The sequence below is a fragment of the Sciurus carolinensis genome, chromosome 11 (genome assembly GCF_902686445.1).
Source record: "Sciurus carolinensis chromosome 11, mSciCar1.2, whole genome shotgun sequence".
In the NCBI taxonomy this organism is placed as follows: Eukaryota; Metazoa; Chordata; class Mammalia; order Rodentia; family Sciuridae; genus Sciurus; species Sciurus carolinensis.
The window spans coordinates 72,811,106-72,833,894 of NC_062223.1; the positions used below are offsets into that span (position 1 = coordinate 72,811,106).

At 37.8% G+C, this 22,789-nt stretch overlaps 1 protein-coding gene across 2 annotated transcripts; it reads left to right on the forward strand.

Annotated features, from left to right (window-relative positions):
• The first annotated feature begins 14,486 nt into the window (after positions 1–14,486).
• Positions 14,487–20,993, forward strand: LOC124960626 (olfactory receptor 51G2-like). Of its 2 annotated transcripts, none has more exons than XM_047519509.1 (2): positions 14,487–14,634; positions 19,961–20,993. In XM_047519509.1, exon 2 carries the CDS (start codon positions 20,034–20,036, stop codon positions 20,991–20,993), a length of 960 nt encoding a protein of 319 aa, XP_047375465.1. In that variant the 5' UTR covers positions 14,487–14,634; positions 19,961–20,033. The 2 variants fall into 2 exon arrangements, with proteins under 2 accessions (XP_047375465.1, XP_047375466.1); XM_047519510.1 differs by lacking the exon at positions 14,487–14,634 and adding an exon at positions 15,454–15,538.
• Positions 20,994–22,789: the final 1,796 nt, after the last annotated feature.

Sequence of the window (22,789 nt, forward strand, 5' to 3'; positions counted from 1 at the left end):
TTATATGTGAATGCTACATTGAAGAAGTAGGGTGGGAATCACTGAAAGTATCAGTGGAACAGAGGAAGAAGGTTAAGGGTAAGGCAGGAGGGAAAAGAGAAAGGAGGAATGGTGGAATAAAACTGACCAAATTAGACTATGTACATATATGAATTACCACAGTAAACTTTACCATTATGTATCTGTGTGTGTGTGTGTGTGTGTATCCAGCAGTAATTTAAATAAACATAAATAAAGGAAGACTAAAGAGGAAGAGAGGGAGGGAAGATGAGAGGGAAAGAGGAAATACTGGGGACTGAAGTGGAGCAAATTATATTCTATGCATGTATGGTTATGTCAAATGAATTGCAGTAGTATGCATAACTATAATGCACTAATAGACACATTTTAAAAAATAAAAAGAATCATGTTAGTTGATAGGCAGACAAGATGAAAAATGTTAAATGAGATAATAAATGCTAACAACTAAATAATTCATTTTAATTCTGCATTGGAGAATTACATGTTTCATTATTTGTGGGTCCAATAACACAAATAATTTATAAGGAATCATTCTCTTACAAAAATAAATGCCAAATATAAAAATTCTTTCATAAAGTTATTATACATGAAAAATAAAGAGTAGAGAGAGTATACATACGGTGTTTCCAAATAAGAAACCAAAACAAATAGAATATAATGATAACTACCAGTTGATCATGAATGAATTAGAAAATGAAATTCAGCCCACCTGCCTCCATGTGGATTTGCTGCTCCATGCACTCCCATGGTGCCAGTTGCTCCCAATCTACCAACGGCAGCACCCGCTGTGGCCCCCTCCATGTGGTAGTGTCCACCTTGGGACACCAGACAGGGCCTGGAGGCAGACACAAGCAGCAGCACCTCCTGCCACAGTGCTGCATCTCTGACCATGCTGCCCAATGCCACCACATTGCCTGCCCTCGCTGTCCCATCTCTGAAAGTGGTCCCCTCCATCTTGGAACACCTCTGCTGCCACCTTGGGTTACATCCACTGCTGCCATCATCATATTTAGTTGGAGTAGCTTCCATCTTGACACATAGGCTGGGGTCCAAAAGCACAACATGAAGGTACCTACAGGTTTATCTCTACCGCTACTACCAATTTGGAACACAGCCACTTTTATCAAGGAGCAACAGCCAGAGCCTGGAAGACCATCACCAAGGTTCTTCTGCAGGCTTGGTTACACTTGAGGTCACCCTGCTAGGTGTTCTAATAACCACCATCTTACTGCAGAGACACGAGAGAGCCTTGCATGGGGTAGGTAGGTTGGAAGAGGGTGTAAGGGTATTTTGATCCCAGCTCACCAGCCAGCCCAATACCCACCAGGTTCCCAGAGTCAACTTGGGTGACACTTGCTGGGACCCAAGACCAGTCCAGTCTTGGACTCACTCCCCAGTCTGGCATCTACTGATCAACTGGTCCCTCTAGTTTGGCAATCAGCAGGCCCTTCCAACTCCCCCAAAACCCAGTCTCCCAACCACCTGTTAACCACCAACATGGCCCAGCACTTGCAGCTACATGGCCGGCCCATGGCTTTCAATGCCTGGTCCTTATCTGCATGACACAGGGCAACTCTCCACAGAAAGCCCACAGCCATGGCTCCAGCACTCAGCCATCAGGACCTCCAGAGAGAGAGGTTCCTGATAGGAAAGTCAAAAGGGCAGGGGTAGGAAAGATACAGTTTAGAGACTAAATTAGGGACCAGAAATTGTGAAGTCCACAGGCATTGTAAGGGGCTAAGACCAGGCTCCTAAATAACATGGGCATACACCAGAGGAGATTCCTGGAGTGCAGTCCTCCAATGGGACCAGCAATTGCTATACTCCTCCTCTAGGAGTTCTACCTCCAAGACTAGCCCTCCTACCCTAATATCCCTTACCATCTTGAGGGTGGAGATAGCAGCAAACTCCAGAAATCCCCACCTATCAGAAGGGAAGGGAAGCAGAGAAGATATTGATCCCCAACAAAAGCAATTGTTCAATTTTCCTTTGAGATGTTTTTCTTCTTTCTTTTCCCGATCTCACATCCCCAATATTTTTTAAAACAAGTGCTTTTCATGTACGCAGCTATTGAGGACTGAGATGTCTGAATAGAATATTACAGTTCTGTTGCATATTCTTTTATTCTTACATTATTTTCTTTCTCTTTTTCATTTTTTCATTTTTATTTATTTTTGAATTTTTATTGCTCTCTCTATATATTTTCCTCTCACTTGTCTGTGTCTTCAGAGTCTCTTTCTCTCTTTCCTTCTGCTACAGGTCAACTTCTTTTGATCTCTCCTTCACTCTTCTTGTGATCTAACACTTCCATATTCTCAATTCCTACCTCATAAACATCACATCCCACACTCCTCAGGTTCTCTCTTTGTCCACCATTAGAAACTGTACACTCTTTTTGAAAGTCTACTGTTTATATGGTATACTGTAAATAATAATTGAACACATCATTTCTATTTATTGTGATGAAACTGCAGTCATCTAAATAGGAGCTATTTGATTTAAGGCTGCATATTTATTGTATTGGGTGCTATTAATATCGATCTCCCCCTTAAAGGTGAGGTATCAGAAAACTGCAGGGACACTATAAGTTTATAGGATAGAAATTGTAATATCTTGGATCTGCACTGCTAGAGGGAAAGACATAAAGTGCATGAAAAAACAAGGGAAGAAAGTGCCCCAAACAATCCAAGATAGTAAATAATAGAATCCATTGATAGCACAGTATAAGAAATGTCAGAGGAGTTCAGAATGTACATAGTTGATATGATCTGTGAAGCAATGAATGATATAAGAAAGCAAATACAGGCAACAAAAGATCACTTTATTAAAGAGATAAGAGCAAATACAGGAAGCAAAAGATTAAAAAGAGATAGAGATTCTGAAAAAACAAACAAACAGAAATCCTTGAAATGAAGGAAACAAAAAATCACATTAAAAATTCAATAGAAAGCGTCATCAACAGACTAGCTCACTTCAGAGATAGAACCTCAGGCAAGGAAGACAAAATATATAATCTTGAAAATAAAGTTGACCACACAGTGCAGATGGTAAGAAATCATGAACAGAAATTCCAAGTATTATGGGATAACATGAAAAGAACACAATTAAGATTTATCAGGATAGAGGAAGACACAGAGCTACAAACCAAAGGAATGAACAATCTTGTCAATGAAATAATATAAGAAAATTTCCCAAAACTAAAGAATGAAATGGAGCATCAAATACAAGAGGTTTATTGGACTCCAAATGTACACAATTACAGCAGATCCACACCAAGTCACTTTATAATGAAAATGAGTATCATAGAATAAGGATAGAATTTTAAAGGCCATGAGAAAAAAATATTAAATTACATATGGGGTGAAACAATTCAGATCTCAGCAGATTTTTCAACATAGACACTCAAAGGCAGGAGGTCCTGGAACAACATCAAAGCTCTAAAAAAAAAAAAAAAAAAGAAAGAAAAAGAAAAATGGATGCCAACCAAGAATCTTATATCCAACAAAATTAAGCTTCATATTTGATGATAAAATAGAAACCTTCCATGACAAACAAAAGTTAAAAGAATTTACAATTAGAAAGCCTACACTACAGAACATTCTCAGCAAAATATTACATGAGGAAGAAATGAAAAACAACAATGAAAATTAGCAAGGGGAGGAACTACATTAAAGGAAACATGAATCAAAGGAGAAACCAAGTCAAGTTGAAATAAAAAATAAACAAAAGTGACCAGGAATACAAATTATATTTCAATAATAACCCTGAATGTTATTGACCTAAGCTCATCAACCAAAAGACATAGACTGGCAGATTATATTAAAAAAAATAGAACCAACAAGATTCTGCCTTCAAGAGACTCATCTAATAGGAAAGACATCCACAGACTGAAGGTGAAGGATTGGCAAAAAACTTACCATTCACATGAACTTCATAAACAAGTGGGGGTTTCCATCATCTTATCAGACAAAGTGAACTTCAAACCAAAGTTAGTCAGAAAGGAAAAAGAAAAACATTTCAGACTACTTGAGGGAATCACACACCAACAAGACATAAGAATCATATTTACACCCCAAACAATGGAGCATCAATGTACATCAAATAAACCCTTCTCAATTTCAAGAATCAAACAGACCACAACACAGTAATACTGGGTGACTTTAACACACTCTCTTACCACTGAACAGTTCTTACAAACAAGGATTGAACAAAGAAACTATAGAGCTCAATAATACAATCAATAATTTAGACTAATGAAATACATAAAATATTTTATCCATCAATGAGGGAAGACACGTTTTTCTCATCACAAATGGATCTTTCTCTAAAACAGACAATATGTTATGCCATAAAGTAAATCTTAGTAAATGCAAAAAGATAGAGATATTACTCTGTGTTCTGTCAGATCACAATGAAATGAAATTAGAAATCAATGATAAAATAAAAAATAGGAAATAATTAAGAACATGATGAAAGAGCCTACAATATGGGAGAAAATCCTTAACACATGCACTTCATTTAGAGCGCTAATCTCCAGGATGTATAAAGAACTCAAAAAAATTAACACCAAAAAAACAAATAACCCAATAAATAAATGAGCTAAGGAACTGAAAAGACCCTTCACAGAGAATATATACAATTGATAAAAAAAATATGAAAAAATGTTCAGCATCTCTAGCAATTACAGAAATGCAAATCAAAACTACCCAAAGATTTCATCTCACTTCAGTCAGATGGCAATTATCAAGAATACTAGCAACAATAAATGTTGGTGAGGATGTGGAGGAAGAAGGTATACTCATGCATTACTGGTGGGAATACAAATTGGTAAAACCACTATAGAAAGCATTATAGATTCCTTAGAAAACTTGAAATGGAACCAACATTTGACCCAGTTATCCCATTCTGTGACCTCAACCCAAAGGACTTAAAATCAGCATATATTACAGTGAAGCAGTCACATCAAAGTTTATAGCAGTTCAATTCACAATTGCCAAACTATGAAACCAACCTAGATGCTCTTTGATAGATGAATGGATAAAGAAAATGTATATATACACACACACAACAAAATATTACTCAGTTTTAAAGAAGAATGAAATTATGGTATTTGCAGGTAAATGGATGGAGTTGGAGACTATCATGCTAAGCAAAATGTCAATCCCAGAAAACCAAAGGCCAAATGTTTTCTCTGATATGTGGATACTGATCCATTATGGAGTGAGGGTGGTATAAGGGAAGAATGGAGGAACTTTAGATGGGGCAGAGGGGAGTGAGGAGAAGAGGGGTGGGGATGGGAATGATGGTGGAATGAGATGGGCATTATTACCCTATGACGGCATCACATACAACCAGAAAAATGAAGTTATGCTTTATTTGTGCACAATGAAATGCATTCTGCTGTTATGTATAACTAATTGAAACAAATAAAGAAAATTAAAAATGAAAGGCAAGGTTTCAAACATAAAATACGCCAAAGTAAATAAATGAAATTAGAGAAAATGCCTTTTTTGAACAAATCAACAGAAAATGTAACAATCTAACCTTGTTGCATCAGAATAAAAAGAAACCCATTACATATCTTTAGGAATTCATGGTTTAATTTTTTGTCTAGAATGTGAAATAAGACAACAAAAATCTTAAAATATAAAATGGAAAAATGGAAAATGGAAAAATAATTTTTAATTGAAACTCTTATGACATCAGAATTAAGTAAGCGAAAGTCTTTTATGTTGTAATAACTTAACAACTTTTCTATACATAAAATAGATTAGATTTAGATAAATTAGCAAGAATAGATAGTATAGAAGAAATACAACTGTGGTCATAGCCCTACTTTACCTATGAGTAAGTAGTTACCATATCTTAAATTTAAGTGATTAGAAAAAAAAATTAGGTAAATGAAACCACTTGTGGAAGTGCATTTTTCTTTGTTTTTTTACTTTAGCTTATAATTCACAAGAATAAACATGAAAAACTTATTGTAAAGAAAATGATTATGATATTATTCTAGTAAAGGACTAAATCATTAGTCACTGTCAACATTTCCTGTAGTTGTCCCTTTATTATCACCATCTCTCCCTTCCCCTAATAGGTGTAAACTTCATTCTCACATCTAATGTAATTATTTCCTTTTTCTTTTATACCTCACAGCAGATTCAGGCATTCCTAAGTCTTAAATATTAGTTTTGCTTGTTTTAGAATTTTGTACAAATGGACCCACACAATATATAATTTATGTATCTTCTTATAAATTTTGTCCAGGTTGTTGGTTGTACTTCTATTCTGCTCATCTTTCTTCCTGAATATGCCATGGTAAAGTATACTGTAATTTGTTGACTTTTCCTATGCTGGTGTGCATTTATAAAGGTTGATTATAGACAATAAATTTGTATATAAGAGTCTTCTTGCACTTTGAATGCTGATTGATGCATCTAATAATCAAATGACCAATTCACAGATATCAACATTAGTAGATATTTTTAAACTTTTCTGAAATGCTTCTCCCAACTAAAACCATCTGCAAGGAATAAGGATTTTGTGTTGCTTAACATCTTTCCTAATGCTTAAGACTGGACTTTGTGATTTTAGTCATGTTTTATATAAATAGTAGAGACTCTGTGATTTTTTAAATTGACATTTGTTTAAAAATAATAAAACTAGACAATATTTTCACATATATTATCTGTGTATCCTCTTGTATGAATTCAATAATTTTATCAATTTTCTACCTGAATTATCAAATTATCTGCATTACTTTTTACTAACATATAAGAGTACCCTATATATGATCTGTGCAACAATTTTCTGTATTATACATAATGAAAATATTGACATCTTTTCTGAAATATACTGTTGATGCAGTTTTGAAGAACAGATATGTGTGTTTGAATGTACCCAAAATTATCAAACACTGAAGTCCAGTACTATCCATGCTGTATTTAAAAAATCTGCCTCATATGTGCTTATGAACATATTCATTCCATTATCTTTCATTTTAAGATAAAAAATTTCAAAATTATATTTTAATTATAGAAGTAGTAGATATTGTATATTTTTCAACTTTATCATAAAAAGCATATGATTAACTGTACATGAAGTATAAAATCTGATCAGTTTTGACAGATACTTAGGTCTATAAAACCATTACTTCAATCATCCCAACAATCACCCAGATTTCAAGTGCAGTTGTGATTCATCCTTCCATTTACCATCATCTCCAGGAAACCACTTGCTTACTCTCAGTAAAGATGAATTTTGCACATTGTAGATTTTGATGCAAAGGTAATGATGAAATATTTAATTGCATTTGTTGTTTAGTTTCTTTCATTTATAATAATTACTTTTAAATTATTTCATCAGTTGTTTATTTTTCTCTTACTAAATAATACTAAATAATATTCCACTATATGGAGACATTACAATTTACTTACCTATTTATCTGTCTATGGGCACTGGGGTTCTTTCCATGTTGCGGTGTGATAAATAAAGCTGCTGTTCACATTCATTTATAAATCTTTTTTGGTCTGTGTTTCATTTGGGGTGCATAACTAGGTGTAAAAGGGCCAGGTCATTACACAGGTGTATGTATAAAAGTTAGGAGATAGAGTAATATGGAGGCTGAGTAAGATGCTCCAGTGATTGTCCACCCAGTGTAGACAGCTCTTCATGCAGCACACCACCTCCTCATCACCTCAGGAATTCAGGTGGAACACTACAGTGCCTGGAAACACACACTGCAGAAGGTAGGAAGAAAAGAGCTGTTAGTGTCAACCCTCCTCCAACTCCAAGGAACCCAGTGTGCCAAAAGTTGTAGGGAGCAGAAATTAAGTATAGATCTTAGACTTGAAACCCAGTGTCATCCCCAACCTGCGGAAACTCAGTGCTGGACAGGGTTCATGGACTCTACTCCCCAGGCCAGTACCATAAACTGAGCCTCTTGTCCCTTTTAGGTGGCCAATGTACTATGCCCATCACCCTTCCTAAAACCTAGGACAGACAATAAGGAGCAAACTTCCAGCCACGGTTGATTAGGACAGGAAAGCGAGCATAAGACCTTATCTTAGAACTCAATATGGGGCTGGTAAAACAGAGCACTGGGTGATCTAAATAGTCCCTATCCCCAGGCCAGTGCCTGCAGATGGTGCCACCTGCCTGCCTATTGGTGACTCACAGAACCAGGTACTCAGATAATAACCCAGCCAGCACCAGCCATGGCTGGCTGCAGCAGTCTTGGACCATGAGTCCCCTGCAGCATCAGTCAGGACACAGCTGGTTCACTCAGTGCTGTACTACTCTTGGTGGGTTCTGGGCTCAGGGTGTGATCTGTCATTGTATGAGGGCTCATGAGACTCCATATTTTTCCTCCCCACAAAGCTCCCCCTTTCTTAGGGCAAGTAAAAGAGGTCCTATGAAGTTACTGCCTAGGAGCTGTGTGCTGGTCTCCTCAGAGTGGGGAGTAGAACCCAGCGGAATCCTGTGGCACTTGACCAAGGCCTGTGACCATGGATGAGGAGTCAGGCACATCCTCAACCAGGTAGGGGATGTGGGGATGAAGCATGCTTTCTAGACACTCCCCCAGATCTTTTGGAACAACACACCTAGGATTTGGAACAGACCTGGGCTTGGAATGCCCTCTAGGGCTGAACTAAAAACAACACTTAGACAGCAAACCTGAACTTAGAGGACCATATAGTTCTGAAATAGTGGAAGTGTACAGAGAGGAAACAAGTGAACTGCTTACAACTTTTGAAAGGATGGACACTAGGAATGCCAGATCTTAAAGATTTGAATAAAGGCCCAACCCTTAATAAAGAGACAAAATTGTGCACTAAGTAGTACCAAGAACTTTCAAGGAACCATGATCTCCTCAAAGAACAAAATATGGGGACAGAATCTGACCCCATAGCAACACTCAGAGAGAACCGAAACTCTCAGATGTTGAATTAAAAGTCACAGTTTTAATAAGGAACTTAACAGGCTTCAAGAAAACACAGACACAGTTCAATACTCTGAGATACTTAGAAAAATAATTTTATAAATAAAACAGAAATTCTTAGCTGAAAAGTGTATTCAGTGAAATTAAAATTGTGAAAAAAGTCTTCAAACAGCAGAACAAACAAAGCAGATAACAGAATCAGTGAACTTAAAGATGGACAATTTCACAATATACAGTTGGAGCAGAAAAAGGAAAAGAGAAGAATGAAGAATGTGTACAGGAATTTTGGAACTGCATTGAAAAGGAAAATATTCAAGTTAATGGGGGTTCAAGAGGATATGGAGAATACCAAAGTTTATTCAAAAAGATAATACCAGAGGAATTCACAAAACTAGAGAAAGATACAGAAAGATACATATATCCAGGCACAGGAAGCCAAAGGACCATCAAATTCAAGTAGATCAAGTCTATTCTAAGACTTGTTATTAAATTCAATCTCTCTGTGGTTAGGAATTAAGACAGATTCTCAAGGCAGAAAAAGAAAAGAAAAAGACAGAAGGGTGTCACAATTGGCCTGACAACAGACTTAGCAGAAACCTTACAGGCCAGTAGGGTGTGGGCAAGATTTTCACAGTACCTGCCAAGGAAAAATACTGTGCCCAGCAAAGCTGAGCAAATTTAACAGCATCAGACATATTCTAAAAAATGATAGAGTTCTTTACACTGGAAGAAAAAGATGTTAATGAGTAAGAAGACTTTATCACATGATAGGAAACTCACTGGACATTGGAAGAATAACTACACAGATTTAGAATACTCTAAAGTAAACAGGATGCTTAAACATTCATATCTTTAATATGAAGACTAAAAAATAAAAAATTTAAAAACTGCATTAATATATTACAAGATAGGCAATATAGACAGATGTAAATATGGACATAAAAAATTTGAAAGGTAGGGAGATAATTATGGTTTGGATATTAGGTGCACCCCAAAAACCCATGTGGCAGAGAATGCAGGAATGTTCAGTTGAAATAATTAGATTTTCAGAGCTCTAACCTAATCAATGGATTAATCCGTTTGATGGATTAATAATTTGGCTGGAGGCCTAGGTGGTAGCTTTAGGCAGGTGGGGTGTGGCTGGAGGAAGTAGGTTACTAGGGTAGTATCCTTAGGGATTCTATTTTGCCCCTGGTTCCTCAAGCTCACACTGGCATGCACTCATGCACCACCTCTCTCTCTCTTCCTCTTGCTCTCTCTCCTTCCCTCTCTCCCTCTCTCTGCTTCCTGAGAGAGGAAGGAAGCTGAGCACCTTTTCTCTGCCACGTCCTTCCACCAAGATATTTTGCCTCACTTCAGGCTCAGAGCAATGGAAACCATGAGCCCCAGATAAATTATTCCTTCTCTAAGTTGTTTTTGCTTTTTTGGTCACAGCAATGAAGCATGACTAACACAGGGACAGATGAATTCAAGTGCAAAATTTTTTATTAGTATTTTTTTGTTTTGCTTTTTCATGTCTTTATGGTTAATATTAATTTGCTATCAATTCAAAATAGCTGGCTGTAGCCAAAAGATTTTTTAAAGTCTCATAGCACCCTCAGAGCAGACATCAGTAATAGACAAACCAAAAATAATAAGCCAGAATCAAAACACACTACTAGAGTGAAATCCTTAATTATACCTCAGAGAAAGACTACATGAGTGTGAGAAGTAAAGAAAAACCTAAAATATAACTAGAATCTAGTTATTGAAATGATTGCACTAAGACCTGACCTATCAGTAATTATCTTGAATATAAATGCATTATGTTCTTCAATTAAAATATATTGATTGGCCTGAGGATATAGCTCAGGGGTAGAGTGTTTGCCTAGCATGCACAACACCCTAGTATAAAAAAGACAGTGACAGAATGGATTAAAAAGTCAAGAATCAACTATATGTTGCTTATAAGAACACTTCTCATGTATAGACTAAAAGTGAATAGATGGAATGAGATATTCCACACAAATGTGATCCAGAAATAGTCATACTTTTAGCAGATAAATTAGACTTCAAATCAATAGCAATTTAAAAGAGATAAAGAGGTCAATATGTAATAATAAAGTGATCAATTAAGCAGGAGAAAATACTGACTCTAAGTCGATATGCATCAATATCAGAGCACCAAAATATACACAGTGAATATTAATACATCTAAAGGGAGAAATACACTTTGGAACAATAAGAGGGGACACTATCATCCCACTTTCAGCAATAAACAGATTATCCAGACAGAAAATGGACAATGAAACAGCAGAGTCAAACTCCACCTTAACCTAGTTGGGCCTATTGTGACATCTAAAAACCATTCCATTTTTCAGCAGCAAAATATGCATTATTCTCAATAGCACAAGGAACAGACTCAGGATGGAACACTCAAGAGGTCACAAAACAAATCACAACACATTTTTAAATAATTAAATCACACCCCATATATTTTCTGACTATAATGTCATAAAAATCAATTAAAAGAAATAAAAACAATGAAAACTATGTAACAACAATGGAAATGATACAAATACATAAAAATGAAGTAACTTACTCATGCATGAACAACCAGGGGATCAAGAAGAAATTGAGACAGGAATTACAAACATTCTTGGAACAAATGAGAATGGAGGCACAACATACTAAAGGGCATGGGGACAAAGCAGAAGTAGTATCAAGAAGGAAGTTGATGACTGTATGTACATGTATGTATATAGTCATATATATGTTCCATATAATATGATATGTTTCATATCATATGAACATATATAAATTTTGTATCACTGTATCTCAAGGAAGTAATAAAACAAAACCATATCAAATAGAATACTGAAACCGAAGTTTTGAGATGAAACTTGATTACCTGCTTCTGCTGGCAGGTTCAGTCTGTGTAAAGTTGCAGACCTTTGCAGTTGAGAAATGCTGTAGCTCTTATTGGTGGGCCAAGTCCTCCAGTATCTCAGTGGACCCCAGAAGCTCATTGTCAATTTCTTCTGTCAGGATTCTTCTCTTGTGAAGTCAAAGAATGAACTTCACTGACCAGGATGAATGAATGTAAGAGTAGAATTTATTGGAAAATAGGAACAGGAACAGAACTATTGCACTGCAAGAGGGGATGATGGCAGACGTTCTCCTCCCACTATACTAGTCTAGAGGTTCATATAGGGTCACTACTATTGGAACAAACTTTGCTAATTAAGGTTTAGAAGAAGTACCAATGTTAGTGGTTCAAACTAATGCCAATTAGAGTTTGGAAACCAACACTATTGGTCAACTCTCAAGTTCTGACTTCCATTCAGGTCTGCCCCACTTCCATTTTTTTCTGGGCAGGTCAGGAAGCTGGAGGTTGAGATCTTCGGTTGGTCTGTGCTTGCAGATTGGGGACTACAATGCTGTGTGGAGTGGGCTTCTGCGGCAGACATCTCTACCATGTCCAGTCCTGGCAGCCAAAGGGTGAGAGATGGGTGTACCTTGGCCAACAGCCCCTCTAGATCTCCATGCCTTCATGGCAGGCTCCACAGAGCCCGAGGCAGGACTTGCAGCCTGCACCTCAACCCACCCAGGATGCCACTCTGCCACTCAACCACTCTGCTGCCACTTTTCCATAGGGACCAATAGGTAGGCTGAGCTATCTTGGAAACCTGGGAATCTTATAACTATCACTTTCTCTCAAGGAATTAGGAAGAAAACAAATTATCAAGAGGCAAGTGTTTAAGTCAGCTTTTTCACTGCTGAAAAAGGACCCTGCCAGAACATTCATAAAGGAGGAAGAGTTTATTTAGGCTCATAGTTTCAGTGGTCTCAATCCTTAGACAGCAGACTCCATTCCTCAGGGCTTGAGGTAAGACAAGACATAATGATGGAAGAGTGTGGTGGAGGAAAGCAGCCCACATGATGATCAGAAAGTAGAGAGAGACTCCAAGCTTCAGATACAACATATATACTTCATAGCCACACCCCCAAGGAACCACTTCCTGCGGCCACATCCCACCTTCCTCCAGTTACCACTCAGTTAATCACAAAAGGATTAAGGATAAGGATATAATCCAATTATTATTTTTCCTGTGAACCTTTTTGCATGTCTCAAATGTGAACTTTTGGGGAACACCACATCTAAACCATAACAGCAAGATATAAAAAATAATATTGCAGGAAAAAATGAAATGGAGACTTTAAAAACAATGAAAAAGATCACAGAAGGCTCAAATTCAGAGGTTTGAAGAATTTAAGAAGAGGGTATCATAAACAAATGAGTAAGATTTCAGAAAATCAAGCCATTATGTACACACAGTGTCCCACATGGGAGCTCATAATCCCTGGTCTTGAGGTGGTGAAGGAAAGAGTTCATCAGAGTTCAAAGAGGGTAGCATGTGGTGAAGGGCACCCAGCATGAGCTTCCCATTTCTGTAGAGGGTTGAAGTGAGGGGTTAGGTGGGTAACCAAGGGGGAAACACCAACCATATGCCTGGGTATTCCTGTGTCCTTTCAGTAGCCATCATTGACCAAGTCAAGCTAGAAGTCAGAGGACCTGTTGATGCAGTCCTTTATGGTCAGAAAGAGTAGGGTGGACCTGGAACATAAACAAAGACTGCTGTTTTTCTAGTCACCACCCTGGCTGTCACGTTTTTACCCGTTCTCACTCTTGGTGGTCTAGGTAGAGGTCTACCTATAGTTCTAAAGGTGGCTATTTTCCCATCACCCTCTTCTCATCTAGTGAGAAATATAGGATAAAGTTTACAACCTAGGTTGCCAGAGAAGTTGCCAGTGCAACTGCTGTTACCCTCCCATTGTATCCTGAGAAATTTATAAACCATATGGTAGAACTGCATATTTGTATTAACTAATGATAATCCTTAAAATTAGGAATCCTTGACTATATCAGATTTAGGTAGTTTCAATGTTATTTAAATTAATATTAAAATAAAATACCAAAAAATTCTTAGGATATCCAATGCCAGCAAATTCAGTAAGTGCAAATCGTTTACCTGGTAATTTCACAAGAGGAGGTGTAAGCATGGAGTTGGGAAGGTTTTACACATGATAAGTTATAACATCTCATTTTCATAGATTATCAGTGTATGTTAAATTTCTTTAGTAATTAACAAAACTTTATTCATGAGAACTGTAACTTCTAGTGAGGTCATGAGTTCATGAAAAAGTCAACTATTGATTGAATGCATTGAGAACATGTAATGGTCAATTTGAATTGCCAACTTGATTGGATTAAGAGATATGGCTGATTAAGAGGTTTCTAGGTGTGTCAGTGAAGGCTTGTCTAGGAATGATTGGAATGTGGGATAGAAACTGAAGTGGAGCCACTCCCTAGGCATGGGCAGCACCACCCAATAGGGTGGAACAAAAGCTGGAAGAACAAGGAAGCAGATGCAGATGCAAGTTTGACTCTTCTTGAAGGGGTTCTTGATTGCTGCTTTGATTGTCTGAGGATTTCAGACTCTCACTTCTTCATTCTTCCAAAGCGGACTCTGCCAGTGATTCTCCACATAGTTTCCAGAAGCCCTGGTCTCAGACTAGGTAGCACCATTAATCTTTCTTGTTCTGGGGCTTCTGCATCTTGGACTGTTTAGTTGCTGTTACTTCCAGCTTTTCAGCTGCTGATGGTCATTGTGGACTATCCATCTTCTAGTCGTGTAAGTCAATCTAATAAATCTCCTTTTCATATCAACTTATGTTGCTTCTGTTCCTCTAGAGAACCCTGACTAAAACAGTACAGTAGCACCTGAAGATTAATAAGCTTAGACACTTTGCTAGTTCCTATACCATGTGAAACTGATATTACGATTTAAATTCCCACTTGATTAAATATTATTATTAGTTAGTAGTCTACCTGCTAATTCTATTGCACAACTTAATTTGCCAACAGGCATTTGGAAGTCAATATTATTAACTGAGGATTTTATTCATTGAGTAAAAGCTGCTATTTATAGTCAGCTCAAAGTTACTAATCTGTTTTCTTGAGAAGAACTCTATAGCACAGTGAGAAATGTACCACACTAGAAAATCAGGAGATTGAGTAATAACATTGACTCTGTTGCTTATTTTATGATTTTGAGAAAGAAAAGTCAAGTACTTGAGTTTTACTTTTACTCAGTGTTATTATTATATAGAACTGTACATAAGTCATTTCTTGCTCTATGCTCTTGGCAGTATAAATCTTTAATTAGTCCCTACTATTCACTGTATCTTATTGAAAATTCCTTATTGTCCTCTCATACTGTGCATGTAAACTAGTATTTCCTCTCCTGTAAATCACATAATGTTTTTCAGACAATGATGCTACAAATATTTGATCATCTTCAAAACAATCTTTCCTCTACACTCCTAAATTGCAATGTCTCCATGCAATCTGAAAGTGGTAGAGAGGACCTTGGGAAAGCTCTGAACTGTTGGTACTGGCAAAGTTGCAGCCACCATCCTGTGTTTATCCTGGGGCCTCATGTCTCTGAGGACTGGAGGAAGGCAGCTTTATTAACTCCTCCTGCTTGCTCTGAGAAATAGAACGGTCATTCACAGCAGGAGGAACTATCACAGCAAGTACTGAGACCTGGGGGAAACAAAAGTGGGAGGAAATAGGAAAACTAGGGTAATTTGAAAAGCAAAAGAGAAGGGCATCAAAAGTATGAGGGCACAGAAACTGAGTCAGGAAAGGAGCAATTCTCAGGTTGGTGAAGGACACGTCATCAAAATATCTTTATTGTCATATGCATGCCTGGAATATCCAACTCTGACTCTAACTTTTCAGAAGGGCTTATTTAAAATATCCTACATGTTAAAGTCCACAGAAGTGTGGTTTACCCAAAGTGAAACTCTGTTTTCAAACATAACAGAAAAGGTATTTCAGAATGAAATTAGAATTTCACCAGATAACTTTCAAGGCCCTTTTCAGTCTCAAGTATCAATGTTTTCTAACAATACTTTAAATACAACTCAGAGGCCTTATCCCCAATTATAAGTCCTTTAGATTTTCTAGTTAATAAACTCCACAAACTTGACCCTCCTTTTCTGAGGAAAGAAGGAAAAAGCTGTTAGCACAAAAAGACCTGGCAGGATGCAAACCTCACACATCTCAGCTCTTTATTCAGGGGGATGAAATGATGCCTGTGGACCCACTCTCCTGGTGGAAAATGAGCCACTGAACAAAGAAAAGGACTGGATTTATATAGGTTATTTTGAGGGGTGATCTAGTGAACATATGTCAATTTTGCTTAGTCAGGAATGTGAGTGAGCCTTTCGGTCAAGGTCTGTGGACAGTGCCTAAAAAGGATTTTGCTTTGGAGGAGAAACGCCCCCTAGAGACTGTTTCTTCTGAGGATGATGAAACATCCTCTCTGCCTGCAGCCAGCATCTGGAGAATATTCGCCTTGGGAGATGAGAGCTGTCAATGCCTGGCCTTCATTTTCACTCCCTTTTCTTTTTCTCAGGCCTCGTTATTTTGGGAATTTCATATTCTCCATATCCATTAGACACCATAAGGCTATGAGGATGAGTTTGAAAATATAACTGCAGGAGCAGTAGGAGTTGGATGGTGGAAATCAAGCAGTGCTACAGTGTAAGGGTTTGTGGAATAGCAGGAGAACCAGTATTACTGAGTGTAGACATTGTATAGTGAATGCATAAATTGTGGGAACTTCAGAATATGCATATGACTGGTGGGGTTCATAGCCCACTAACATCCTACAAACTCATTCTTTGTTCAGGTGGAGATTCCATTCTACCCTGGACCCTGTTTTTGTTTTGCTTTTTTTTTTCCCCCTCAAAATTGGCACTGATTGACTAGAGTGAACAGCACATAGTTAGGCCCCCGATAATTGTTACAGGAATTTGGGATAGGGTAAAAAGATTGAGAAGTGATTGACATCTCTGGTTATTTTGGATCTTCACTAAATCAAACTGACATTCTCACCAAGTGGCTACCTAGATCACTTGGTGAAATGCGCATGCAGCCTGCTTATCTCTGAGAGGACACTGCAGATGTGCCCGTCTCTTCCACCCTCCCTTTAGGTACCACAGGACTGCTGCTATTGCTGCTGCTCATTCCCAGTGTTGTCAGCAGCAGCAGCACTTTGTGGTCACCATGTAGAGGATATATTTTAAGTATTTTACCAACATATATCCTTTTTCCATTGTATTTTTGTTTTAATTGATATGTTTTAATGTTTCAACAAATAGAAATGATAAATGTTGGAAGTGACAGATATGCTAGTTTCCCTGATTTGATCACTAAAAAATATTTCCTTTCATTCCCAGTATGATCCAGTCAGGTTGCTATTATCTTGGATTGACAAGGGAGTCTTTCTTTCTTTTTTATTTTTAATCCAGGGGCACTTAGCCACTAAGCCATATACCCAGCCCTTTTTATATTTTTATTTTGAGACAGGGTCTCACTAAGTTGCTTAGAGCCTTGCTAAGTTGCTGAGGCTGACTCTGAACTTGTAATCCCCTTGTGTCAGTCTCTTGAGACCCTGGGATTACAAGCATGCATCACTGTGCCCAGCCGGAGTCAACTTTGTGCAGATAAAAAATTTATTTGTCCCCTATTAAAAACGAGCAAGCATTGAAACCAGAATATAACCTAGGTAGGTGGTGACTGCAGAGTCAGAGAAGCCAAGTGTTAATGAGGAAGACATCGGGCATCTGTCCTTAAAGCCTCACAAAAGTCACTGAGATAACTAAAGAGGAATGAAACTGGCCTTCAGCTCAGATATCTTCCAGACCTCAATTTAACTTCATATTTCCTTCTTCTTGGCAGTGAAAGACAGAGGTTTTAAGCTCCAAGACATGGTCTGAACTGACAGAGCTGTGAGGGGAAAAAGACAGAGTTCTTAGATCTGATTTTGGCTGAGACACTGGAAAGGAATCAAGAAGAAGGGATCAGATTTGGAAATAAGGGCACTGATGGTGATCAGGAATGTGATCATGGAAAGAGAGATGTGTCGGGGTTTCCGGGACCCCCAGCCTTGGGCACGGTCAAGATGGCGCCTGGCGCTGAGCCAAAAGCGGCCAGCTATACAGTAAACAACCAGCGAATTCCAATGATTGGCTAGTTAACGATGTGATTAGAGCATGCCCCCCTCGTGTACCTATTCTATGCCTGCAGCTGTCCGGGCGTTTACCTCGTGTGCTCTCCCCTGATTGGTTGAAGTGTATATAAGCTTGGTGGGTGGGGGAGTAAGGAAGAAGCTGAGAGTAAGAAGAAGCTGAGAGTAGGAAGAAGCTGAGAGTAGGAGTAGAAGCGAGGAAGAAGAGTGCGAGCGAGGGCGAGAGCCGAGTGGGAGAAGCGGAGCGGCCGAAGCAGGTGTGAGCCGAGCGGGAGAAGCGGAGTGACCGGAGCAGGCGAGAGTTAAGCAGAGGGAAAGAGAGCGAGAGAAAGAAAAGAGAGAAAGGGATAGAAAAGAGGGAAAGAAAGGAAGACTGTGCACAATAAACTTCCAAAGCTTCAGACGTTTGTCGTGTCTCTCTCTGCGGGCAGAGGGAACGCGATAGAAATGGGTACACAAGCCCAAGAGGAGAGCAGCATGTGGGGACATTTTAAAGCAGATAGAGTAAGGAGAATAGCAGGGCTCTGAGTACTGGTGTACACAGTACATGGGTAGAATTTAATTATAATATGAACAGTCAGCAAGACTGAATTCATTTCTGGAATTTACTTGCTTGATTTCTTGTTTATGGGTCTTCCATTTCCTAGAAAATTGCCATTATTAAATATTCCAGGCAAGTATCTGCTGCATTTAGGGTTCATCCTCATGGGACTTAAGGAGATCGAAAGGGAATTGAGATCCTCGAAGGGCTGAAATAGACTTCACGAGACAGGAGGATGCTGATTTATTCATTATAACTGGAAGTAATTTGACCCAGGGAAGGTAAATTCTCAGGTTAGCATTTGGTGAATGTGGATGTGTGTGAATGATGCATAAGTGGAATCTTAAGATGCAACTCTTTTTTATTTTTTTAATCTTTTTTTTTTTCCTTACCATAGAAGTGTGGAAAGTATTTTCTCTTTTGGCTGTGCACAAAAGATTTAGTATCAAAGTGAGATGTTGATAGGCTGATTGTCACATTTGTTTTTCACATATGTAAATATTTTTGTTGTTTGTTTTCTCTTGATTGTTCTTTTAATTGAGTTTCTAAACAAGTTACAGTTCTGAAACATAATAGGAAACTTTGAATGTTTAAAATCATGGTAATAGTCAAGTCTTTCTTTAAACTACGTATTATACATTTTACTATAAATTTTTCTTTGAAATTCATATATTGTTTACATTAAGTCTTTACTGCCCTAGTTAGCTCTTGGGAATGGCACAGCAAAACCAAACTGATATTAAAGTCAGTTGTCTGGAGAGACCTGGACTGTGTCATCCATCTCATAATTGTGGGTAGATAAGAATAGGAATCATGCTGTTTCAATACTGCTTGAATTCTATAAATGTATCATGCCTGTTTTTCTAACATAATGGAAGAAAATAGCAAGTTTAGGAAAATAGAGCAATTTAGTACAAATGAGTGCCATGGACATTTAAAAATACAGCTAATGAGTGATCAGCTCCTGACCAAGAAATCTGCTAATTAAATTATAAAATCTAAAATGTGTATAGAATTTTGTGTGTGTGTACTGCTCTGTCTTTGGAAGAAGATCCCTTTTTTTTTTTTTTTTTTTTTTGGTGGTGCTGGGGATTGAACCTAGAGCCTTGTGCATGCTAGGCAAGCACTCTACCAACTAAGCTATATCCCCAGCCCCCAGAGATCACTTATGTTTAAAGTGAATATTTAATAGTTTTGCATCTGGGATGCAGAAGTAAAAGGTCCTGGTGGTTATAAAGTGATTATTTTACTTAACTGAGAAGATTGGAAATGAAATGGAGGAAACGAAGCAGAAATTTAGGGATGGATTAGTGAGTAGAGGCAAGCACTAAAGTTTTATTTTCTTTCTTTTTATTTCCTTAATTTTCCTTGATGCAGATCCTGGTCTTATCAATGCCTTCCCCTTGGCAGTGTGTCTGTGGAATTGGATTGTGGTTTAAAAGTCAGCCCTATGGGAGCCTCAAACTCCAGCAGCACCCTGTCCTCCACATTCTATCTCACAGGGATCCCTGGCTATGAAGAGTTCCACCACTGGATTTCCATCCCTTTCTGCCTCTTCTACCTTCTTGGAATAACGGGCAACTGCATCATCCTGCATATTGTCCGGACAGACCCCAGGCTCCATGAGCCCATGTACTACTTCCTGGCCATGCTCTCCCTCAGTGACATGGGCATGTCCCTGCCCACAATGATATCACTCCTTAGGCTGTTGTGGTCCATTTCCAAGGAGATCCAGTTCAATATCTGTGTTGTCCAGATGTTCTTGATTCACACTTTCTCCTTCACTGAATCATCTGTGCTCTTGGCCATGGCCCTTGACCGGTATGTAGCTATCTGTCACCCCCTGCGATATGCTACTATTCTCACCCCAAAACTTATTGCCAAGATTGGAATTGCAGCTCTGCTCAGAAGTGCTATTCTAATAATTCCGCTTCTGGCCCGTCTGGCCTTCTTTCCCTTCTGCCACTCCCATATCCTTTCTCATTCCTACTGTCTTCACCAGGACATCATCCGCCTTGCCTGTGCTGACACCAGGTTTAATGTCATATATGGGTTGGTTGTGATTACCATGCTGTGGGGCATGGACTCTCTGGGTATCTTAGTTTCTTATGTTTTTATCCTTCGTTCAGTGTTAAGAATCGCATCCCGCCAGGGGAGGCTTAAGGCACTTAACACGTGTGCGTCCCACATCTGTGCTGTGCTCATTCTCTATGTGCCTATGATAGGCTTATCTATTGTTCATCGTTTTGCCAAACATTCCTCTCCCCTTGTCCACATCTTCATGGCTCATATCTACTTAATGGTTCCACCAGTGCTCAACCCAATCATCTACAGTGTGAAGACCAAACAGATCCGCCAAGGAGTCCTCCACCTGATTCTCCCACACAAAATCAGTTCTACTGTGATGTAGGCATGTCCTCAAGGCAGTTATAGCTTCAGTACTATCTGCCGTGGTGAATGGTCTGCTCTAAGTATGTTGTAAACAGAGTCGTCAACAAATTCTACTGAAGAAAATTAGAAATAGAGTCAACAAAGCATCATGAAGAGGCTCTGAAGAAGGCAGTGTCCGTTGGACTAGACAGCCTGACTTAACACATGTTTCATCATTCCCCATTATATATGAATAAAGTGCAGAGAGATAGGTTAAAGGATTTTTCCATGTCTTTTGTCCCACCTTGTCTTCAACCTTTATTCATAACCACTTATCCATGAAGTTTTCCTTGATGATATCAAGCCCAAAAGTTTTTGATATTCTATAATATTTGCCATGGAATTTCATGCTACCTTTTTGTTATATTGTTATTATGTTTGTGAATGTGCTTCTTTTATCTTTCTTAAAGAGGGTAGAATCTTTCTTTGATATAATAATATGTGTAGAAGTTATCAACCCTTGTGGTGCATCAGGATCACTTTCAGATGTTATAATACATGTTTCTTTTCAATGAGGTTTAGAATTTTAGGAAGGTAAAAGAAATGCTCCATATGTTTTTATTTTTACTTCATCTGTGGAAATAATTTTAACCTTATAGAAAGCCCATACTTAGTAATTGTTGAAAGCTCACAGGTAGCATCTAGTGAAATCAGTAACATACATCCTTTAAAATGTATCTTAAAGCTGGGCATGGTGGTGCACCCCCATAATCCAAGGGTCTCAAGATTCTGAAGCAGGAGGACTACAAATTCAAGGACAACCTCAATAATTTAGCAAGGCTGTAAGCAACTTAACAACACCTTGTCTAAAAAAACAAAAATAAATAAGGGCTGTGGATGTGGCTCAGGGTCCCCTTGGGCAAACAAACAAACACAAACAAACAAAAAATAAAATATATGTTAATAATAGGGTAAGCTACTTATTTAGATATCAAAAATGTAGCTCACTGGTAGCAGGAAACAGAAAATGTATCTCTTCTGGTTTTTATCTGCAATCATTTTTTTAATATAAAACTATCTTTCTTGCATTTCTGAAATCATCTACCATGTGATTTTGTATAGAGTTGTATAATAATAATTGGAATGTTAATGACATTGTATAAGTTCATGTATCTGTGACTCAATGAAAAAAATAAACAGGGAAAAATAAAACTTTAAGTATGCTTTATTGGTCCTAACCTATGTATAGGATTTACTAATAAGTGATAGGTTTTTATATGTATTTTTCTATCAAGAAGAAACTAAATGAATCAACACTATGCTTATTGTATAAGAGGGACTCAAAAATTACTGCATGTATAAATTAATATGAAATATGTAAATCATAACTAATTTGTACATACACTTTTAAATCCTCAAGACATGGGTCCAGTTATCTGGTAAACAGTTAATGCTTTTAATACAAGAGGTCTTCCTATTCCTTGTGCCTGCCTAGAACTTCTAATGGTATGACTGAAGCTTCTATCTCATTTAAATATGATTTTATGAATTAGAAGACAGCCTTATTCATACTACTTTGCTAGATTATATCATGAATACATTCTTGGCTTCTGAATCTATTCTTTGAATTCCTGTATAATCTTTAAGATATTTAGTAACCCCTCAAAATTCTTCAGTTTTATATTTCAATCACCTATCTTTAAGCAGAAATGTAATGCAATTTTGCAGTTTTCACAGTATAAATATTATCCTTTGTTTTATGCATTCATCATCTTTATGAAGGAGAAGGCCCTTTGTGACACAACATGATGGTGATATAATAATGATAAAAATATT

Coding starts and splice junctions, on each gene's coding strand:
- LOC124960626 (XM_047519509.1), top strand. CDS start 20,034: ATGGGAGCCTCAAACTCCAGCAGCACCCTGTCCTCCACATTCTATCTC.